At 37.6% G+C, this 21,295-nt stretch overlaps 1 protein-coding gene across 1 annotated transcript in view; it reads left to right on the top strand.

Annotated features, from left to right (window-relative positions):
* The window catches only part of LOC106117394 (uncharacterized), a 40,732-nt gene extending 20,745 nt beyond the window's left edge, over nt 1-19,987 (top strand). The window contains exons 3-11 of the mRNA XM_013311696.1: nt 13,456-13,637; nt 15,243-15,338; nt 16,581-16,689; nt 16,878-17,011; nt 17,283-17,477; nt 17,555-17,695; nt 17,770-17,915; nt 17,997-18,191; nt 18,413-19,987. Coding sequence (XP_013167150.1) covers nt 13,456-13,637; nt 15,243-15,338; nt 16,581-16,689; nt 16,878-17,011; nt 17,283-17,477; nt 17,555-17,695; nt 17,770-17,915; nt 17,997-18,191; nt 18,413-18,481 — 1,267 coding nt within the window. The 3' untranslated portion in view covers nt 18,482-19,987. The remainder of the gene's footprint in view (nt 1-13,455; nt 13,638-15,242; nt 15,339-16,580; nt 16,690-16,877; nt 17,012-17,282; nt 17,478-17,554; nt 17,696-17,769; nt 17,916-17,996; nt 18,192-18,412) is intronic.
* Nucleotides 19,988-21,295: the final 1,308 nt, after the last annotated feature.

Below are 21,295 nucleotides of genomic sequence, written 5' to 3'. Positions count from 1 at the left end.
TTCTCAACACCTCACTATTTGATATACGTTAACCGACTTGGCATTGATCGGGCTCAATTTCAAATTAATTCTACCCGGATTTTATTACCATTTATTGTTCAACGTACTGTTATTATTGGAATTATATACAAGTCTATCTGCGGTTCGTTTTCATATTTATCTTGTCCTGGTTAAATTAATTGGGCTTCCTCTTTTGTATTTGTATACTATACCATGTATTGGTTAAATAAATAATAAATTAAATTCTACCAATTTGTTTGAAGCAATTTAGTGTCGTTGACATTGTCTAACTCTCATAAAACTGCTAAATCATCATCGTTCTGTATTACTGGACGCCTTTCTCAAAGGTTGTTTGTTGTCTCTTGATCAAATCGTTTGTCTGCGTTGTTTCACTGCACAGCTAACATTCTGGCCCCTAACTGGCATATAACCTTTTGGCCCCATCAATCTTTCTACGAATATATGCCCTGTCAATTTTTTTGTAGCTGAAGAAACCTTTTGCACGGTAAAATGTTTCCAATTATCATAATCTTCTGCTTGATGTTCATTTGCTCTAAAATGTTCTCTTTAAATTGTTTCTAGCTTTATTTCAGCTTTTTCCTATTACTGGACTGATGGCTATAGCAACCATTCGTTGCTCAGCAACAGCGCCGACATATTTAGAGCTCTTTTTATATAATGTAATTAAAACAAGCTCAACATAAATACTACTTCTTTACTGTAAGAGCCGTTGAAATTTCTCATAAGCGACGTACTGATCACTTAGCGCTTTAATTGCACCACAGTTATTTAATAGTAACGAGTCATGCCCGCAATTAGGGTTGCTAACGATCCTGATTTGCTAGTTTTTCCCCGCGCCATGACCGTGGACTCTGCTCCGGGTTGATAACTCGACCGCTCCGACCGGCGCGGCTTTTTGTTTCCTACTAATTATACCTCCGCGTAATTGTATTCCTATTCTGTTTAGCTTAAAACAAAGATTAAAAATGTCACCATCGAGCCTGCATATTTTTACAATGTTCGGAATTAATCGTTCCGAGAAACGTCACCGAGCCAACCGGACATTACGTATTGCAAGCAGACAACCCTAGCTGTATTTACATATATGCTTTGCTCTTACCGGCCATTGTTGTATCTGCACTACACATATATCATGTCTTTATTATGCAAAATTCTCAATAAAACGATTATTTATAAGGTTAGTAACGATGAATAGCGAATTATGAAGTAACCACACCATATCATGCCAAAGTCCCTTAGAATACTCGAATGCTCTAATTTAGACAAACTGTAAATAAATGATTCTTAAATTTTATCTTTGTTATCTTTGGATATATTACACGTGAACATTTTATGAGCCAACTTTCCCTATTTACTTTCATTTCATTCAAGATTTCAAAACAGGTAACTGATTTTAGAAGAAGCACGAACTTCTTATTCAGTGATCACTCGTGCAAAACGTTCGGAACGGTCAATGCCCCTCGATGATCACGGTTCACGTTATTTCAAAAGTAATTCCAATTTTGAATAATTGCTCACGGAGTCTTTTGATGTGTAATCAACGCGGAGAAATCTGTTTAACAACTTTGGTTAAAATAATAAATACCAGGTTATTAAGTAGCGAACACTGCAAGTTGCTTCTCATGGAACTTAACACGCGATTGGACATTGCACCAACATTACTTTTACAATCCTGTGCCGTTGTGTTGACAACCCGTTCAATGTCAAGGCCTTTTTCAATGCTTGACTAATCCAAAATGTGCGATCACCCGTCTTTAAGAGCCGAGAAACGTGAGTTCTACTTATCTTCCTAAGCCAGTATCTATTATGGTCCTTCTAGCCGAATGGGTTTTAATTTTTAAGGAACTTTCACGATTCCATTTATATGAACTTTATAACGATGTTGTCAATTATTTGTATGATTGAAAGAGTGTTGTGAATGCGAGCGCGCGTTATCGCACGCGCATCTCGACAGCGCCGGTCCCTGATGGTGTTATTATGCGCCGGCCGTCCGCGAGCAGCGCGCCGCGCGCCCGCCGCCGCGGTGGCCGACATACATTACCCACCGCGCACATTATGACTGAATAACTTACATTACTTGCTTTTTTACATCTATTTATTTATTATTTATTTTTGTTTTATTAAACTCTCAATCTTCGGTAATATTTTACTGCATCTCACAAATACCTGCGAATTGTTGTAAGAATTTAAAAAGTACTGTGATATTGTAGCAATAAAACCATTAAGTCGTTAAAAATATATAATACATGTCAATATAATTAGTTCTCATTGACTCCACGAAACTGAATTCCTTAACTTGGTCTGTTGCCTTATCTATTCTTTAATATAATGGTTTGTAAGCAACTAATCATAAAGTGCATTTCCATTTAAAGGTAAAGGATATGATTCAATGAGCTTGCGCGTTCCAGGAAGAACGAGGCGAGTTTCTTTGACCTTTATGACTAGGAGCGATCGCCTCGACCGCCGCGCTGTACTCGAAGCGGGATCTTATCGATGTTCGGCGGAGGGTCGAGTCGGCGCCCGAGCCATCCGACTCGATCATTTTGCGTACCCGTCGTGCATAATGAAACGACAATTTCCGGCCGATTCAAGGAATCGAATAAATAATATTTCGCATAATCGGGCGATGTCAGTCGCCGGCAACGCTTGGCCACGGACACAGCGGCGCGGCGTCTGCACACCTCTTTAGCATTCGTTTCGCGACACGCAACAATAATAAATTCTTATGCACTTGCAGTTTCACGTAGTGCCAAGAAACAAGCATCGACTGCCGAATGTTAAACATCTGATATTCAAACTTTAAAATGGTTTATTTACATTTGGATATATTTATAGTACCTACCTACGGCAAAGTAACAAGAGTGAGACTGGACTATTCATATTGGACTATACACTAATCAAATACATATACATGCTCGTCTGCATTCGTAAGATTTCCTAATACACAGTCTTTGTATACTGTTCATGGAAGATTTTATATCTTAGATCGGTGACAAATGTGCAATGTTAACTTTTATTACCGCGATAACGATTGCAAAATCATAGTTGCGGTGCAAGCGAAGTCACGTACTGTGCAGTGACTATGTACTTTGTCATTCCCTTAGTCTATCGACGGTCGCTTCCTGTTTCCGATTGTGGAAACGCTTCTCGAATACCAATAAGAAAGCTTTGTGCTACTGTATCCGTAGCACAGAAGAGTTGCACATAGACATTTTTTTTTTATATGAACTGTAAGTAGTTGTCCAAAAGATTCACTGTAAAGCAAACTACTTAAGTTAGCGCGGATATGGTCTGCAATATTTGGTTTCTATCTTATAACAATTTTGCGTCTTACTGATTACCCCGAATGTTCGCTTAAGTTTAAATACGATTAGCTAATACACTATTGCCTTGGAATAATAGAAACGAAGATAGTAGTTAAGCATACGCCACTTACCATGAGTTTCTGACGCCAAAATGTCTGTATAAACCATATCGTAACCCCTATCATTATCGTTGACAAAATAGAGATAACAATATGTTTTAAAAGGGGATTTTAGTCTCAGAAACGCACGGTGAGAATGGTTTATGATGCGTCTGGGGCGTACGACATTCAATATGAGTCCATCACAAGACTTGAGGACGTGCTAGTTAATTGTTAGTGTTATATTGTAACACTATAATGCAGTGATTTAGTTGGTAAGTGAGCCGTAATGAGCATTACCAGGAAAGCCGTTATCGTGTACAGCATCGTGTTGAGATGTGTGGAGGAGAGCGGCGATGTGTTCCCAGGCGGCTAGCATTCTTTGCCCATACGCAGCCCAGCCACCTGCCAGTTCCGGGACGCGTCGTTACGTGCCTCTGGAATAAATTCCCTGGACTCCAACATCGAGAACGCAAACTGTCCTCTTCCTCTTCATGGTTTTTCACCGCGTTATTCTGTACCCTATACCACCACTCGATGGATGGAGAATCTCTGGATATTAATTTGCAAGTCTTCTTACATCTTCAGCTTTAAGAAAGAAAATCATAATGTATGATAATTTTATACTGTCTTACATTCTTGTATCAGGTTTGTACAAAAATTGTTGGTGAATAATTTAAATTAAAAGAAATATTAAAATCTTCTAACTCATCCATTAGATTATAGTTAGTCATAATTCAGTCGATTTTTTGAATTAAGCTTTGGGTTTTTTGCTTCACGATGTCTATGAAATTCTAATAATCTGGTATATCAAATCTCTTCTCAGAAATCACTACAAAGCGGGTTATATTCTCTTGATTGTCATGTCGAGGGGTAGCGCACGTCATAGTTTAAAATTAAATAAAAATAAGGTTCGGTATTCTAGTTTTCGTTAATATCGTTACTTTTTATTTACTCATAAAAAAAGCTGAAATATGTTGTATTTCAGTTATGTATCATTATCATCGCAAGGGTCGGTATTAAATATTTTTTCGAATTTCCAGCATCGCTGAGACATAAAGTTGCACTTTGATTAAATCCATTCCCTTAACAATGTATGAAACTGGTTTATCTGCACTTCCTTTTGTAGCTAGGTTCAAAGAAACGGCAACGATCCTTGTTCGTTGCGAAAAAACGCTTGTTTTCTACAGTAAGACCACGTCCCGACAATATTGTTGCGGTGTACGAGACTGAAGCATTTTTTATCGGCCATAATAATAGTTCTCTCTCGAAAATGAGCTTAGATCACTGATGTTCCAGGAAGATATGGGAGCGTTGCAAATGTTACGATCCACGACGGCCGCGTGACGCATCCGCCCGAACGAGCATTTGAATCACTTACTAAATATACTTCATAATTCGGAGCGAGGAAGTTGCATGCAATAATTATTCAATCATTAAAATTTTATACTCTGCGAAATTCTCAAGGTTGCTACGTCACGCTTTCGTGACCTTAACCTGGTTGACACATTGAAATCATCGTTTGATTGGAATTTTTTGACGCTTACACTTAATTCGTAAAGAGTACTGTCGACCGATTACTATCACTTATAACTAGGTTATCCCTCGTCAACTAAAAGACCACAATATCACGTAATCATTGACAAGTTTGACTGTTACGGTAACAAAGAAATCTGTTTCGTCACTGGATATTCTGCACGCTTACAACTGACTTAAAAGTAATATTCATATTAGATTCAGTTTAATTCTAAAGAATCTACATTTTTCTATAATTTTTCGTGCCTTTTCAACTAAATATATTTTTGTAAGTCTTGTACAGTTATCAAATCGTATTGCGTCCATCGTTGTGTTTGTAACCCATCCCTAAGCGAAATGATAAAGCTTAGTGTGTGTTAGTTGCTTGTAAAAGAACGGGAATGTATCGGGCGGTGTTCGAGGAATCAGACGCGCCGATCTCCTCGGCCGGTCACCTGTTCTGCCACTTCGCGTTTTTGCCCCGCGGCCCGGCTCCGCTTTTTCTCACAACTGACGTTTCTACCGCACATCCCTAAACTAAACACACTTTACTACAAATTTGCTACTAAACCAATACATACTAATATTATAAATGCTTATGCTTCGATGTATGGATGGATGGATGTTTGCTAGAAGGTATCTCTAGAAAGGCTGCAAGGATCTCGGTGAAATTTTGGAATAAATGGAGAACGCAGCCTGGAACACTTACCGCGCCTACAGAGTCAGGGACGACTGCAAGAAACTCTATAGATTTTTTTATCGTATACACCAATAACCTCTATGCGTTTAAATTGCGACCAATAACCTTAATGCGACCAACCAACAACCATAGAGCGGCCAAAGATAAGATTTTCAGGGCTTGCAAAATGAACCCGACCTGTGTTGCAATGTGAAAATCACAGTAATGTTAACAATTGATAAACATGCAATTCATTTTTATGTATATAGATCGCGAGTAAAGTCGCAGATAAAAGTTGTATCGCAGTGAACATTCTGTAAGGCACATAATTGCGCTGTACATAATTGCATACCAACTTACCATACTCGTTGCAAAAAGCTACAAACAACTTTATTGCTATGGACATACTGAGGCGGATTAAATATGTTAACTTGAGATTTTATACTAGTGAAATTATCCGTCTTTGCATGCGTTTGCTTTTTTATACAATTTAATGATTGTTTATTTCTTTATTAGAATATATTTTATTGAATGATAAGATATATTGTAGTAAGTCTGACGAAACTTTAAACTTGTAATAATGAAATAAATTAAAGAAACATATAAAATTTTTGTTCCATAGAATTTCCTATTTGAAATTTAATAAAAGAAAAACTTAATACAGTCCCCTTTTTACTTTTCATTCGTAAAACACATCTGTATCATTTATACTTTATACAATAGTAGATAAAGGAAGCTCCGCACGCCCTCTAGTGGACGTACAAATTGCATTACAATTGTATGATAGAAATACCAAGAATTGTCCAATTTACATCACCATGTATCTTGCACGCAAATGGATTTTATGATAGTTTTATGACGCTTCGTGTTGTTTTAATGATTTTTTATTATGTATTTATCGATTTATATATAGTATTTACATGGATTTTTTTAATTACAGAGGATACTATGATAAAATCAAGCAGATTAAAGATTAATTATATCTTATATTTCGATTAATCACAATCACAAGTATGTAAACGATGTTAAAAGTCATAACAAACCTAAGGCTGTAAGCCTTATTAAAAACAGACATGGCTATGTCATCAATTAAAACACAGAAACTGTCTAAAATATGACATGTATGTATAACATTTCTTATTTCTATGGAATTCGACTATAGTTTGATTAACGGTCACATTAAATTATATGAAATGCTCGATTAGTCGATTTGTATTGGTTTTATATGCCTTTCATGACTCAAATGCAATGTATATATAGCAGTATATAATGTAGTAAATAAATGGATATAATAGAGTAACCAGAAGACATGTCATGCGTAGCATTCATGGCAATTATCCTTCGCTTGTCGGAGCTTCTCTTAATTTAACCATTGGACTCGTTGCAAATTGAAAAACAAGCTACAAAAAGCTACACTCATGGAAAAATGATGGTTTGGTAAAAAAATTACGTTCTTATTATTTTCGAGCGCTCCCTTGTGTGCCCGGTTTTAATGTTTTTAGCTGCGAATACCGATTGAATGTAATTACTTTGCTATTTGTACCACCGTAATGATATTTAAGCGACATACACTATTATAATTATATTTTTTGTTCACAAATGTCGGCTTCTGTTCACGACCATAATGTAATTACAACGTAAGTAACAAGATAAAAGGAAAATAGTCAGTCGCTAATTAATAAAACTATTTTTGGAGAAGATTCCTAGTATATATTGATTGCAAAGAACTTTGAATAATGTTTACGAATTTAGTTTTATGTTAATTCCTTTTAGAGATGATGCTTACTACTCGTGAAGTGAAGTGAGGAATGTTATGTCTACCGCGTTAACATTTTTCACGAGAAAATCTCCAATTGGATCGTGTTGCATAATATTATTGCATTCGCAAGTGTACGTGATTAGATGAGTAGTTTATCTAAAGAAATTTACATTAATCTAAGGAAATGATTTTAGTACATAAAATTTCTGTAGATAACTTTCAGAATAATCTGCGGGTTGTGTTTTCGAATACTAAATGGTAGACTTCTCGTCGCCATTTTATCGCTATCGATATTTAATTAAAATTCATTATAAAGGTATGCACAAACTAGACTATTTAGTAAATGCTGCATATTCCCACGTGTTTATTCATGCGCATCCAATTAATGCGTAGAAAAAGTTGTAATTGTATAATTCGATTTTAGTCACAATACCAGCCGGTGAGCGGTACACGCGACGTGAATGCGTATGCAAAAACTCAGCGGCCGGACATTGAAAGTTTTTTTTCTGTATGAATGTTCGTGTACTAGCATTTGCGAGAAGTTTTTGCTCGTCTGCGAATGTACGACCAGCTCATTACACCGAGTCTTACCTGCAAGCCACTTTTTATTATAATACGAGCTTTTGACCTGCGACATTCTACTTCAATAATTATACAATACAACGTACAGGGTGACCACATAACGGTATTTAATTATGTCTTGAGATATTAAATAAATGGTGCTCAAATTTTATGTTGATCTTAAAATCATTTTATTACAAGGATTGTTATTATTATACTTATTTCTGGTCATCTACGAGTGCATTATTCACCTTCGTCTTAAAATATAGGTCACATGCAACAGTCTAGTATGAGTCTAAGTGTTATTATGTCTATTTCATTGTTAAGAATTATTGTAGTAAAGTAACGGTTTAAATATAAATAAGGCTTTCTAATTTAACCGGAAGTCCGTAAGCTAGGTGGCAACCCTAGTCCGGCTATCGCGGCGATCTCGCTCGATTCCCACAAACGTACGCGTTGTTATTACTGTCATCGGTGCGTGACGGACGGACGTGTGATTATCGAGCTATGCAATGCGCGCGGCCGCACCGCACCGCACCGCACCCGCGCTGCGACAACTGTTAGTGGGAAGGCCCGTAATTGAGCTCGCTTCGACGAAACGATCAGCATGCTGCAGCAGAAGGGCCCGCGCCACCGCGTTGCCACCGAGCCCGGTTTCTTCGGCCGTTGTCAATTTCGCCACAGCCCTAATTACCTTTTCGAAGAACCAGTCGGCGTGGCGTGCGTCTCTCATTAGCAACATTTCCTTTGTACGCCTGAAATACTGTATAATATATAAGTATTAAATCCAAAGCCCGTCAACATATTCGCAGCTTATACTCGGCACAGCGCTTAACAGTTAGAAGATGCTTCTTTTAACAAAAATAATGAAATATGAAAGCTCTTCCACTTTATCATATTTTAACTCAATATACTTTTTTAATGAAATGAAAAAGCAATTCCAAAATATAAATAATCAGAAACTCTATAGTTTACCTAATGATATATTGAGCGCCGATTTATACCTATGCTCTATTTTTTAGAACCCAAAGGCCCAGATCTAAATTAACGAGCTAATTTCCTCCCATTCATCCTGTTCGTCAAAACCAATATTCTGAATGTTAAAATGTAATAATAATTAATGGTTAACATGAATAATATTTGGTGTGCATGAAATCCAGTAATTTTTAAATCCTGGGTCCAAACTTTTGACAGTCCTCTCGTCAGTTTTAAGGGGTTTAAAAAATAGGTTACTTGTTTTACTTAATGACATTTTGATTTTTTTAATTGACGCAGAAAGCTTGAGCCTTGACTTTTGATCCCTTTCCAATATCGTTGTCCGGTTGATTGTCAATACCCGGAACCAACGCTGTCACGTGGATAAACTTGACGACACAATAATGTGGTTAATATATTTTTTACCCATTTCGTTAGACGGGTGATTGACTCTCTGGACAAAAACCCGGACATGGGCCATGGTGCAGACTCCGGCATTGTTTATGGTACATTATCATTGCAGATTGTGGAGCGTAATTAAAACTTTTTTTACAACTCTTCAGTTCCGAGTACTGGCGAGCGAAGAAACATATTTTAATTTTAAACAACACTCCTTTTTTTGTATGTCGTATTAGGTTATGAGATATCATTATCTCATAATTATCTTTAAGAAACGATACACGAATGTTTTTTTGTTATGAGAACGTTATTCTAGATGCGAATCGCATGAGAAATTAGACAGCCCTAAAAACCTAATTTATATATGCACGCAGCTCAATGGTTATAGGCAAAGCATGATACGTAATATTTGTTTTTATATAACATATTATCGTTTTATAAGTAAAGTTTATGATTTATTCATAAATTTATTTCAATATTTTATCATAACTACGATCTGATCGGCGCGCGTTTGTTTAAAAGGTCAGAATTATCCGGGGTAAAAGGAAATATTGTTCTTAGTAATACATACTTACATTTATATACACAAAATTATTCCAATTTATGTTAACATAAAAGAGACTTTTAGTAAAAAACCTAAAATTGCAATTGTAATGTATTTATACCATATCCGTTAAGCCAGAGTACAAGACTCTTATAATGCAATTTATACGAAGAGAAAAGCATACATGATGTTGGGAAGATACGCGAATGATTTGTTACAGGTCGGGCGAGTGCAACCCGACACGCGGGTCAAAGACCGGTTCGAGTTTCGGAAATATTCGCAGGCTGAGCCAGGAGGGGCTGCGGTGACCTCATCTCGAGCTCTTTTATTTGGACTTCTCACTCTTCACGCTACACTGTTATTCGTCATTAAAAATTAACGTCCATACTTTTCTGTACAACTTTGTGGTTATAAAAGCACAAAGGAAAGGAACCTTTGTCAGAGATTCCAGTTATCAACTCGGATTTCTTTTGCAGCTTCCTGCGTCAAAGGCTTTGTTCACATAGTAATTATAACTCAATGCTGTAGGTTAGCGGATAATATTCCCCTTTGTTATCCTACTCTGTAAGCTAACGTTTCTTTAGTAAATAACATATTCTAGCCTGAATTATCTTATACGAATTCAGATATTTGCAGCTTAACAAGTACCGAGACATGACGAGACGTGCAGTTGCATAAGTGATTCGACAGCTGCATTCCGAGAACTTTGGGAGGGCATCACAAAAAATTGTTAAATGATTTAAAATTATCGAATATGATCGAAAAGGTTTGACAGAGAATAATAAAATGAGCTTAAAAATTTATTTAGAAAAAAATTAACGCATAGTATTAATTAGATAAATTACAAAAAATGGTTCTGTAATATAAATTATAAATAATGGATAGTACTTTAAAATACGTGTAAAAGAAATGAAGATGGATATGGCGATTTACCATTTTATACTATGGAAATTTATAGAAATGGTGAACATTATTTTGTTGATCTCAAATTGATTATTAGAAAACTAAATTGTGGTTACAATATCGGAATTTAGGTTGCTGTGCAAAATTTCTAAGTATCTATTTCAATTTATTGGCTACGTAATAAAAATGTTTAATTTATGTTGTATAAATAACAATAGCGGCACATGTCTGTCGCCAGAGGGCGCAGAGGGCGCGAGGGGAGAGCAACTCACATGCGGCGGGCCCACAAAGTGCACCGCACTCGACGGCGAACTTTTTATTTGCTTTTCCCTTTACTTGTTCGCTTAGTTATGGATTTCCGCCGGCAAAACCGCGTGCGTGCATCGGAACCCGTTTCGAAAAGCTTTCTTTGAATCCTCCTGCCGTAAGAAAATAAACAACTTTTACATAGGCGCGCGGCACGCAGAATGCTGCTTCGCTCGTGTTGCTACACATATTATTTATTATAACACGGAACATGGTGTCGAAGTTCTCCACCCACCATGCGGGCGTCACTGAATCAAAGTGCAAACCAATTCGATTATCATGTACTAAGAAATACACATTTTTTAAGCAAAGAAATACTTATCTTGCTAATTATTGTAGATGCGAAAGGTTAGATGGATGGATGGATGGATGTTTGTTTGAAGTTATCTCAGGAACGGATCGACGGATCTTGCTGAAATTTGGCATAGATATAGAACATAGTTTGGAAGAACTCATACGCTCATTATGAAGGTTTTTTTCAATTCCGCGCGGACGGAGTCGCGGGCGACAGCTAGTATTAGACACGGATTAAAGATACTATTAAGAATCGCTGACATCCGATGTAATTATTTTGATGTATTTAAGAAGTCTAACAAAGAGCCAAGTAAATATGTGCTACAAAATTTCTACGTAGATGCGCCTGTGTGAGTCTGACATACATTGTGTTTGCACTACAACGATCTATTCGCGCATTATAAAATTATTAGCCTATTTAGTTATCTGAGCAGCGTTCATATGGTATGAGTCAATTCTTTAGAAAACGTTAAATATATTAACCCCGATCTCCCAGGGACATGTAGTTGTAAACATACGCCGGCACTTTTAATAATTGTTTCGTAGAATCTGTAACAAGTGTTACATAGGTATTTGCAAATATGTTATGTATACAAATCGTAATGGAGGGGGTAAATGTTATTTGGAGATTGGAAGATCAGATCGGTCTGAAAGCAATATAACAATAGTTATTTATGGGCCGGTTCGACCAAGGCACTCCCACGACTGCAGTCGATGGTGAACTAGATATATATTCTATCTTCAGCGTTTCCTCTGGTAATGGATTAGTATTAGGTCCAATGATTGGATTGCCGAATGTTAATTTCCCTTCTTTTTTCATATTCCTTTTCCGTTCAATGTCAATTCTGCCAAAACATCTGCAACTCATCAAGGTCTTTCTTGTCTATGGATAGGTAGTACGATAATTGAACAGCTTGCACATTGCCTCCAGTATGTAAATGGATAATTATGTATGGTAGAGAGAAAATTGCGTGAATTTGGGCAGGCCAGCGCCGGCGGTGGGGGGAGTGTCTTTCGAGCATTTCGGGGAACCGATCCCGGCGCGGCCTTGCGATCGCATCGCCCGAATGTTTGTTTTACTTTCGAACGATTCAAAAACGGCCACCGCGAAATTTTAGTGTTCGCGGTAAACGCGCGGCCCCGCGGCTCGCAAACCGTTTGTTTGCGCGCTGATTCGCCGAACGGTGCGCAGCTGGCACCGCTCAGCGACCTGCCCGCTCCGCAGCCCGCCAGTAAACATCGCCCGTGGAGTTTTCTCATACATCACAATCAGTTCAAACACTTATGTTTTTAATTCGTTGGTAGCATACTTTATTCGCATAGGATAAATATTCGTGGAAGATTTCATTTCTTTGAACAACTGTTCATCTATTTTCTTAATCTATATTATATTGCAGTATTTTAATCGCATGTGATTTCTCGTTGGACACCCTTTAGTCACAGAGACGTTAGTATAACGTTCCCATGTCTGACGCGAGGAGATTTCCTCATTGTCGATCGTTTGATGCAACACGTTTCGCCGAAATGGCGTATCCCCCGCAGCTGCACCGGAACGGTGCTCCATTAGCCGCTACTGCGAATTGTTGCACTCACCTACCCCGCCACCGCCTCCGTAACTACTATCCCGCTGTAAATCAATTGTATCGCAAAATCACATTACGTAGAAGATATTAACGGAGATGATCCGATCCTGCGCATTCGCTCTTTTGCGCGTGCGCAACCAGTCGTTACAAGCCGTTTATGACATGATGTATGTGTTCTTTTTACCGTTTCGACGAATTATGGTTATTTTAAATGTGATGAGATAACATGTAGTTTCTATTTCACATCGAGTTGACTTTAAATTAGTATTACGTATAATAAATAAATAAAAACCAGGATATGATAAACTGGTATGTTTTAAGGTTTCATGTTTCTTAGATCTACGATTTTACACGACTGACTCAAGATTATGTTCTTCACGCGTTTATATGTCACCTGTATCCTAAACGATTGATAGAATTTTGACAAGTGCCAATGGTCTCATTTATTCTTCCTCTGAGTGTACTTTTTTATTTTTAATTAACAAATTATAAATGTATTGTTTTGTTGTATAGGTTCAAGGACGGCGTTGCGTACCCGTGGTCTGCCGGCGTGTCGAATCTGATTCTGTACCCCGAGGCGGCCAACCAGACGCTGTACACGCGCCGCGCCGCCCGCGCCGACTCCGGCAACTACACTTGCCGCCTCAGCAACGAAACCCACAGCGAGACGCACAACGTACGACTTGACATACTAGGTAATACATAATAAGACCACTGAAACACACCAACTGCCACACAAAAAAAATAAAAACAAAAACATTGCAAAAGGCCATTCAACATTTGGAACAAACTCTGCGTCAATGTGGTTTCAGTTTGTTTAGCTGGCTCCTTTGCACTTGTATGAATTTAATGCACGAGTCGATCTTAGACAGGTTCAGTGAGTGACACAACCTGCCAGTTCACTTTCATATATAAAAATCCTACTGGCTCCCTTCTGTTATAAAAAAACGTGTTAAAGCATCGATTGACAAAATCTATCTTTCTTCATTATTATAAATAAGAATATTTTCATGGATGTATGTTTGAAGGTATTTCCCGAATGGCTACATAACCAGGCATAGATGTAGAATATAGTTTGGAAAACACATTGGCTACTAATTAAGTTTTTTTTTTTAATTCCGCGAGGACAGAGTCGCGGGTAAAGCTAGTATTTTCATAAAATTTAGTTATGAATGTATCAAACGAAGTGTTTGTATCATAAAATGACATCACAGCTTACAGATGGAAATATTATACAAGTGGTTGATATTAAATATACAATGGCAGGCACGGAGCGCTCGGCAGCAACGCTTCAGTAACTCTTTTCACAATTTTTCATTTAAGATTAGATCGATGATATAAAAGCAGAAAATTTGAATGAAGATGTTTGTTGGTTGTTGACTTATTTATTCTACCAGTTTTACCTTTTATTTTTTAAATATTACTTATTTATAATATTAGTAAACTTCCGCAGCATTTGTGTTAATTTACATTTTAAAAAACACTTCATCAAACAAAATGAAGACGGGATAGATGCATTTGTTTTCTACTAGTATGAAATGGTCTATTGACTGTATTTAATCCATAGTAGTAGTATATATATACTCTAGTAATAGTAAATATTTTTGTAATATTAATGTGACAAGACAAGGATAATTTCTAAATCCTGTTCAATATTGGCACGAGTATCGAATTCCACGTAAGAGTTATGCCACATTAGCTATCCGTGTGCTGTAATGTGTAGATATCACGTCCGCCACCAGCCGCCGCGCAGCCGTGTGACTGATCGTAAGGCACGACGCTTCCGAGAACACGGCTTATCGATCGTGATACGAAAATCTATTATCGATCAATACTACAAACGCCATCTGTCTGCTAGCACCTAACAAACATGCTCTTAACTAAAAAGTAATAAAAATTATATTTAGTAGTAATGTTCATAGCTACCTATTTTATATGTATAAAGAGATAACAAACGCCGAAAAACTTAAACGTGCTGGGATGTGAAACCGTTTGCAAATAAATTCATTTACCTATTTATTAATGTGCATCCCGAGAATTTGTAGACAAAATTATGCTTACAATAAAATTCCTAACATGATAACAAATTTTCAGTACTATTTTATTAAAATTACATCCACATATTATGACGTAAAAATATTTAAAGCATAATCAAATAAGCCCACCAGTTTTTTGATTCCCGTTCATAACCACAACGCTGACAGAACGGGCTTTATTTTGCCTCATACACCGTCGCAATCGGGTTTCGTTCGGGGAATTATAACAAAAGCGATGGTCACACGCAACGTTTCGTTTCGCAGAAAAGCCGACAGATGCTCCGCGGACGATGTACATCTCCAAGGACCAGTGGGTGGAGGAAGGCAGCGAGGTGCGGCTCTACTGCGAGGCGCTCGTCGGTAAGTTATAATTTGGGAACATTACATCATGGCAGTGGAGATCCACAGTTACGGGTAATACTGATAACGCGAACAGCTGACCCAATTCCGTGTGCGTTCGCGGAATGAAAGTTTTGTCAACGAGACTTTCCTCTTAAATGTTACGTCGCGTGCGCTTGTGGCACAAACAGTTTGTATGCGCTCGCTGCAATACATTTTACTGTCTGATAAAATGATTTATACATGACTCATTCTCAATATATTTTTTTCTATGTATAACTTAATAGTCTTCTTTTGTTTCGCGATATAAATAATGGATCAATAATGTGTAATTTATATAGTTTGCATACAATATTATATCTTGAACATAGGTATATAAACTTTTAACATTAATATATAGTTAGAACAAAATAACTGAATCATCTTGATTGGTGAATTTATCACAACTTTTCATTCATATTATGTTGACTAATATAGTCGTTAGTATTTAAAGGAAAACGTGACCAATTGTTATACCTATTCTAATTAATTACCCTTTAACAAGAATTTTTAAATTTACGTAACTGCTCATCGTGAAGTTAGTCAACACAAAAAATATTTAAGAGGAAATATTTAAAAATTAAAACAATAATCTATTATTATTGTTTCAACGCTTAGGCCCTTCGTTCATAAGGCAATGTAAATCTTCCAAGCTCGGCGAGTTTGGTCGCAAAGCGACTTACATGATGTCTTGGAGGTACGGGTATACAGCGTCCGTCGCCGATATTTCTGTCATCGCCAAAGACAGTCGCTCGGAATCGCTTCAAGATAGCGGAACAAATCTATACAGTTGAGATGTACTTGCTATACCTGTACTGACCCAATAGACGACTCGATTCGACGATTCAACGTTGTGTGTACGGAGCGCGCGCAACGAGATTTTCGCGACGCAAACATAAGATATAAGTTTCGACGATTTACGTTGCCTTGTGTATGAAGGGCCTTAGCCGTGACAACTTTATCGACATAAATACTGCTACATAAAGAGATAAAGCAAAGCTTTGTTTGATGTTAATTGAAAATCCATAATCTCTACTAAGCTTCTTTAGTTATGAGTCTGAGTGCTTGTCTATTGCACGATTGATATATGGGTAACATTTTCACGTGTATACATATGTCCATTCTATGAGACTTGTAGCTCAAATGGCTTTTTTTTTTAATCTTAAGTTTTATTTAGACCTATATATTATTCTCTGTCAATATCATTATGTGTTAATGTCTCAGGTCGGTCGTATTTAGCGGACGCGCGCAGTGACTTGCGCTGGTGGAAAGTGTGGCCTAACGGCACAGAGGGTGACCTGCTACCCACGCAGCAACAGCACAAGACTGTTCGGTGAGTTATTTATTCTAACAATATTTCATAAATTAATGTTGTCATCTTATATTGGATAAATAACCTCCCAGAATAATGAATGGCCTTGACAAGTTACAGATTCTTTATAACGCCTTTATTAACTAAACTGCAGACATTGGAATGCTATTTTTGAACTATAAATAAAGATAGTGTTTGTGTGATTGCAGTGACGATGTGGAGGACATAATCGGCGCGTACCTGGTGGTGGAGCGCGTGTCGGCGCAGGACTACGGCACCTACGTGTGTCTCGTACAGGCCAACGACTTCGTCTCGCGCAGCTACGTCACGTTGCACTATAAATGTACGGACACAATTATAACAATTTACCTCTTGATACTCCGAGATATCAGCTGCTGCAAGGGTTCTTATCGAAGACCTTTCGCCTCAATTCTTGTGAGACGAATAAGCAAAGTGTGTGCGGTAGCCCTATCCGAACCGGGGATTCCATATACGACGGCCTTGGCAACACTGAACAATGCAAGCAATTTGTGAACTCTTTCTTTTGAATTCAATCTCTTTGATTGGGTAGTTATCATTTTTAAAAGAAGTTTAAGTAATAGAATATTTTGCAGTGTGGTCTGGGGGCGAGTCGGCATGGTGCCGGGGAGGTGGCGCGGTGCCATGGCGTGCGCTGGCGCTGGGCGGGGCTGCGGGCGCGCTGCTGCTGCTCTCCGTCGTCGCGCTGCACCGCCGCTGCACGCCGCGCCTGCTGCTCGCCGCACGACATGCACGAGCACGCGCCGCCACCGCCGCACACCGGGCTAGAGGTAAGTACATACACTTACGTATGCAGATACATGCACATTTACGCGTACTTAAACAATTGATAATGTATATGTTGCAGTACTGGAAAAGGAGTTCGATGTTTTGGTGTGCTGGACGGCGGTGGATGGCGAGCTGGTGCGCGGCGCTCTGCTGCCGACGCTCGCGCTCAAGTACAAGTATCGCGTGCACGCGCTGCCACTCGCCACCCAGCCTGACAACTGTGAGTGTCCACGCTCACGTTTGCGCCAAGCGTCCTCCAGACAACACATAGTCTAATGTGGCGTTTATGTGCAGGGTACAGTGAGATAGTGGGCGAGGCGGCGCGCTGCCGGTCACTAGTGGCGGTGTTGTCGCCGGCGCAGTATTCGCCGCAGCAGCTGCTGACTGCGCTGCGACAGCTGCGCGCGCTCCCGCTGCCGCCCGTCGTCGTACTGCTGCAGGTCTGCTAGCTGTGTACTAGTAGCTCCACTTATGTTTTATGGTCGAATGTAACACTATATTTAATGCTATGTATGTCCCAGGATCTGCCGAAGCTGAAGCGCGAGGCGAAGGAGGGTGGGGAGTGGCTGGTGGGGGCGCTGCGACGCACGCGGCTGGTTGCGTGGCGTCACGTGCACGAGCGCGCGTTCTGGACCGCGCTGCGCCTCGCCCTGCCCCTGCCCCCGCCACCACCACCACAACCCTCGCAGACCACCGCACACCAACAACCTAACACGGTAGGTGTCCTTTAATAATAAACAATAAAATCACGACTTACAAAAACTGTCACACCTAAATTCTGTTTATGAAATACTAGCTTTTGCCCGCGACTCCGTTCGCCCAAAAAAAATTGGTAGGTGGTAATGAGTTGCATATACGTAGTAAAAGATATTCCATCCAAACATACGCATTTATAATGCTAGTAAGAAGTAAATTAATAATAATTTAAATATTACAGGAAAAATCAAACACAGAGACAGAAGAGAGTAAGAACTCCCGCTCGGGGAGTCTGACAGCGCTGGTGTGAACGACGACAACCAGATTGTGAATAAAGTTAACTGAACTGAACTAGTGGTTAGAGCAGTGGCTAAGCCATGGCCCGAGTGCGAGCAACTAATAACATGTGAGGTGAACTCTATATACGACTATGACGTCATGTGTGAAGTACGTAGTGTGTGCGGGCGCAGTGCTCTGTGTCTCCAGTACTAAGACTGTGAATAGATATTACTTTTGTATAACATTAAATGAACATTGTATCACATCCGATGAAAACGTTTAGAATTAGTGTCATTTCGAATTCTGTATACAGTTTTCTTCGATCTCAACATTTCTTTCGGCGATAAATTCATTCACATCCTCTTTCTGGTGCCAAAGGGAATACGTCATGACAATTAATCACTTAAGTTAAAAATATGTTTCGGTTGTCTGTCCTATTTATTTTATTTATCTGTAAACTTTTCGATAGCTGACTTTAGAAATTAATTTATTTCACGCTAACGCGCAAAGTTTGTTGTAAGTTGACTTAATTTTAGTTAAGATTATTTGAAATGTCTGTCCAATGACTGTATTTTATATCGACCAGGGTGTTAAGAACCTCTATTTAATGTAAGTTTCTTCCTTTATTTGTAATTGTGAGATGTGCGCTGACTGAGTGGTAATGTAACGAGCGATGGTTTCAGGACTGTGATAATGAGATGGTAAAATGTAAGTCGCCAGTTTATGTATAGTGAGATACGTCAAAATGAAAAGTTATCTTTGAATTTGAAAGTTTTCAAATTGTATCGCTTAGTTGTGTTGTAACATCAGAACCCAATAATCGATTTTCAAACAATTTTTCGACATCTGAGTTATTTTAATCGATTTAAACTTTAATCTCTGTAAAGATCACGATAGCTATCCAAAAAACCTGATTTATCGTTTAACACGTTAGCTGCCAGAATGATTTTTCGGAAAAAGATTTTTTTTTAATTTTGTCCAAAACCATTTAAATGGACCCTTGCGGGTCACGCTGTATACAACAATTCGATTAAAAGTCACCGCTAGGTGTTGAATGGAAGTATGGCTTGTCGGACACATAGTCCGACACGGCCTGATTGAAATTTTACCTTGTCGGATATATAGTCCGACATAGCAGCTAACGTGTTAAACGATTTTCTTTTCTCCTCTATCAATCGAGAATAAAATCGATTCGAAAATTTTAATTAATCTGTTATAGGGTTTGTTTATTGGGTTCGTCTGTAAATGTGTAAAGAATTTCGATGGGCCTTAACTTTTACATTGTAATGTGTAAATGGAACTTATTCTTCTACGTATTTGATACTGAAACATAATAATAAGAATGTAAATAAACTTGTATACGCAACGAAGTGCTCACTTTGTTGTAAATGATAAACGAATGGTTAATGTTTTTAATATAATTTTTCTAGCATTATAATGTACTCGTCACATTCCGAAGAAAGTTTTCTATAAAATTAGGTCGCTAAGTTTTATTGTGAATGATCTAGAAGAAAAGAAAATAAACGAATTCAATTTATTTTATTGTTTTATTTCCTTTTAAATGTCCATTGATTTTATCCCATCATTTTTATATTTCATTCAATATTTTTAATCGTTTTTTTTTTCTTTTTCGCTTGGCACAGGACAGGAAAGGGTTCGCTGAGCTGACGGCCAACCTCCAGTAACGGAGAGGCATTAGAAGAAATCGTTTTTTTTTCTTTCATGAATCAAATAAAACTAGATAAATTGTAAATATAAAAATGTATTTATGTTGCAATAATCAACAAATAACATATTCTTAGTTAGCACAATATGTAATAATACAAATGTCTCACTAAATTCACATCACACAAAATAATTATACACATTAAAGAGAAAAAAAAATAATTCGATAAATTTCGATAAACGAAATATCCTAAGTACATACAATTAAATAATTAATTTTATATTAAATCATCGTTGTTAACATATTCCAAAATAAGTACACATGTTAAAATAATTTTTAATTAAAAATCATTGGTTTCAAAAATTCTAAAAATCACTGAAAATTGCATACCTTATATTAATACCTCTTATTAAGTACGCAAAAAGCTTTAGCACCGCGGAACTAACACAAGACACAATACAACAGATATTGGACCAGATTCGATCTCGTAATGACATTTATAAATTCAAATTAAATACATATTCGAGATTATTCTTCAAAGTATTCGAAATTTACGCATATTTCGTAGTTACAACAATCATATCTATAAGTTTAACTACAATCTATTCTTACAAATAAACCATGCGTATAAAGTAACTAAAACCGAATTGTAAATTTAAATTATTTGTTGTAAAATAAATTATTTGTTAAAAATAGTTAAAATGGCAGCCGCAGTGATGCAGTCATTACAATGATTTTGTGATTTAAAGCGCATTGAATATAAAAGGGCGATGGCTTTTGAATTTCTATTAAATAAATAATTAATCTAGTTTATTGTAGTTTGTGAAGGCACGTCTTTAGAATTTTTATATCATTTGAGATTTTGCTATCACAGTATTATAGAAAATTTCGTATGAAATGCAACAAAAATATATTTCATTTGCGTTAATGAGATTTTTTTTTTTTTTATTTTGTGCTGTTCAAATGAAACACATCGTTGTTGCATGAAAACTTAGTCAGATCTTTGATTTAGTTTTTAGAAAAAATAATACAGAAAAATTAAGAATCTCATTCTACGGTCGGTAAAAAAAGGTCATAGTTAAATGATTAAGTCGAAGTGACGCCCTGCGCCTTCATTATCCTAATGGTAATGTACAATATTTATAACATTTGTAGATCTCAGGTCAGTTCGTGTGTGTG

This window comes from Papilio xuthus, unplaced genomic scaffold (genome assembly GCF_000836235.2).
Source record: "Papilio xuthus unplaced genomic scaffold, Pxut_1.1 DF827680.1, whole genome shotgun sequence".
NCBI classification, from domain to species: domain Eukaryota; kingdom Metazoa; phylum Arthropoda; class Insecta; order Lepidoptera; family Papilionidae; genus Papilio; species Papilio xuthus.
The sequence above is the reverse complement of the archived record's forward strand: the minus strand, read 5'-3'. Positions and strand labels throughout refer to the sequence as shown.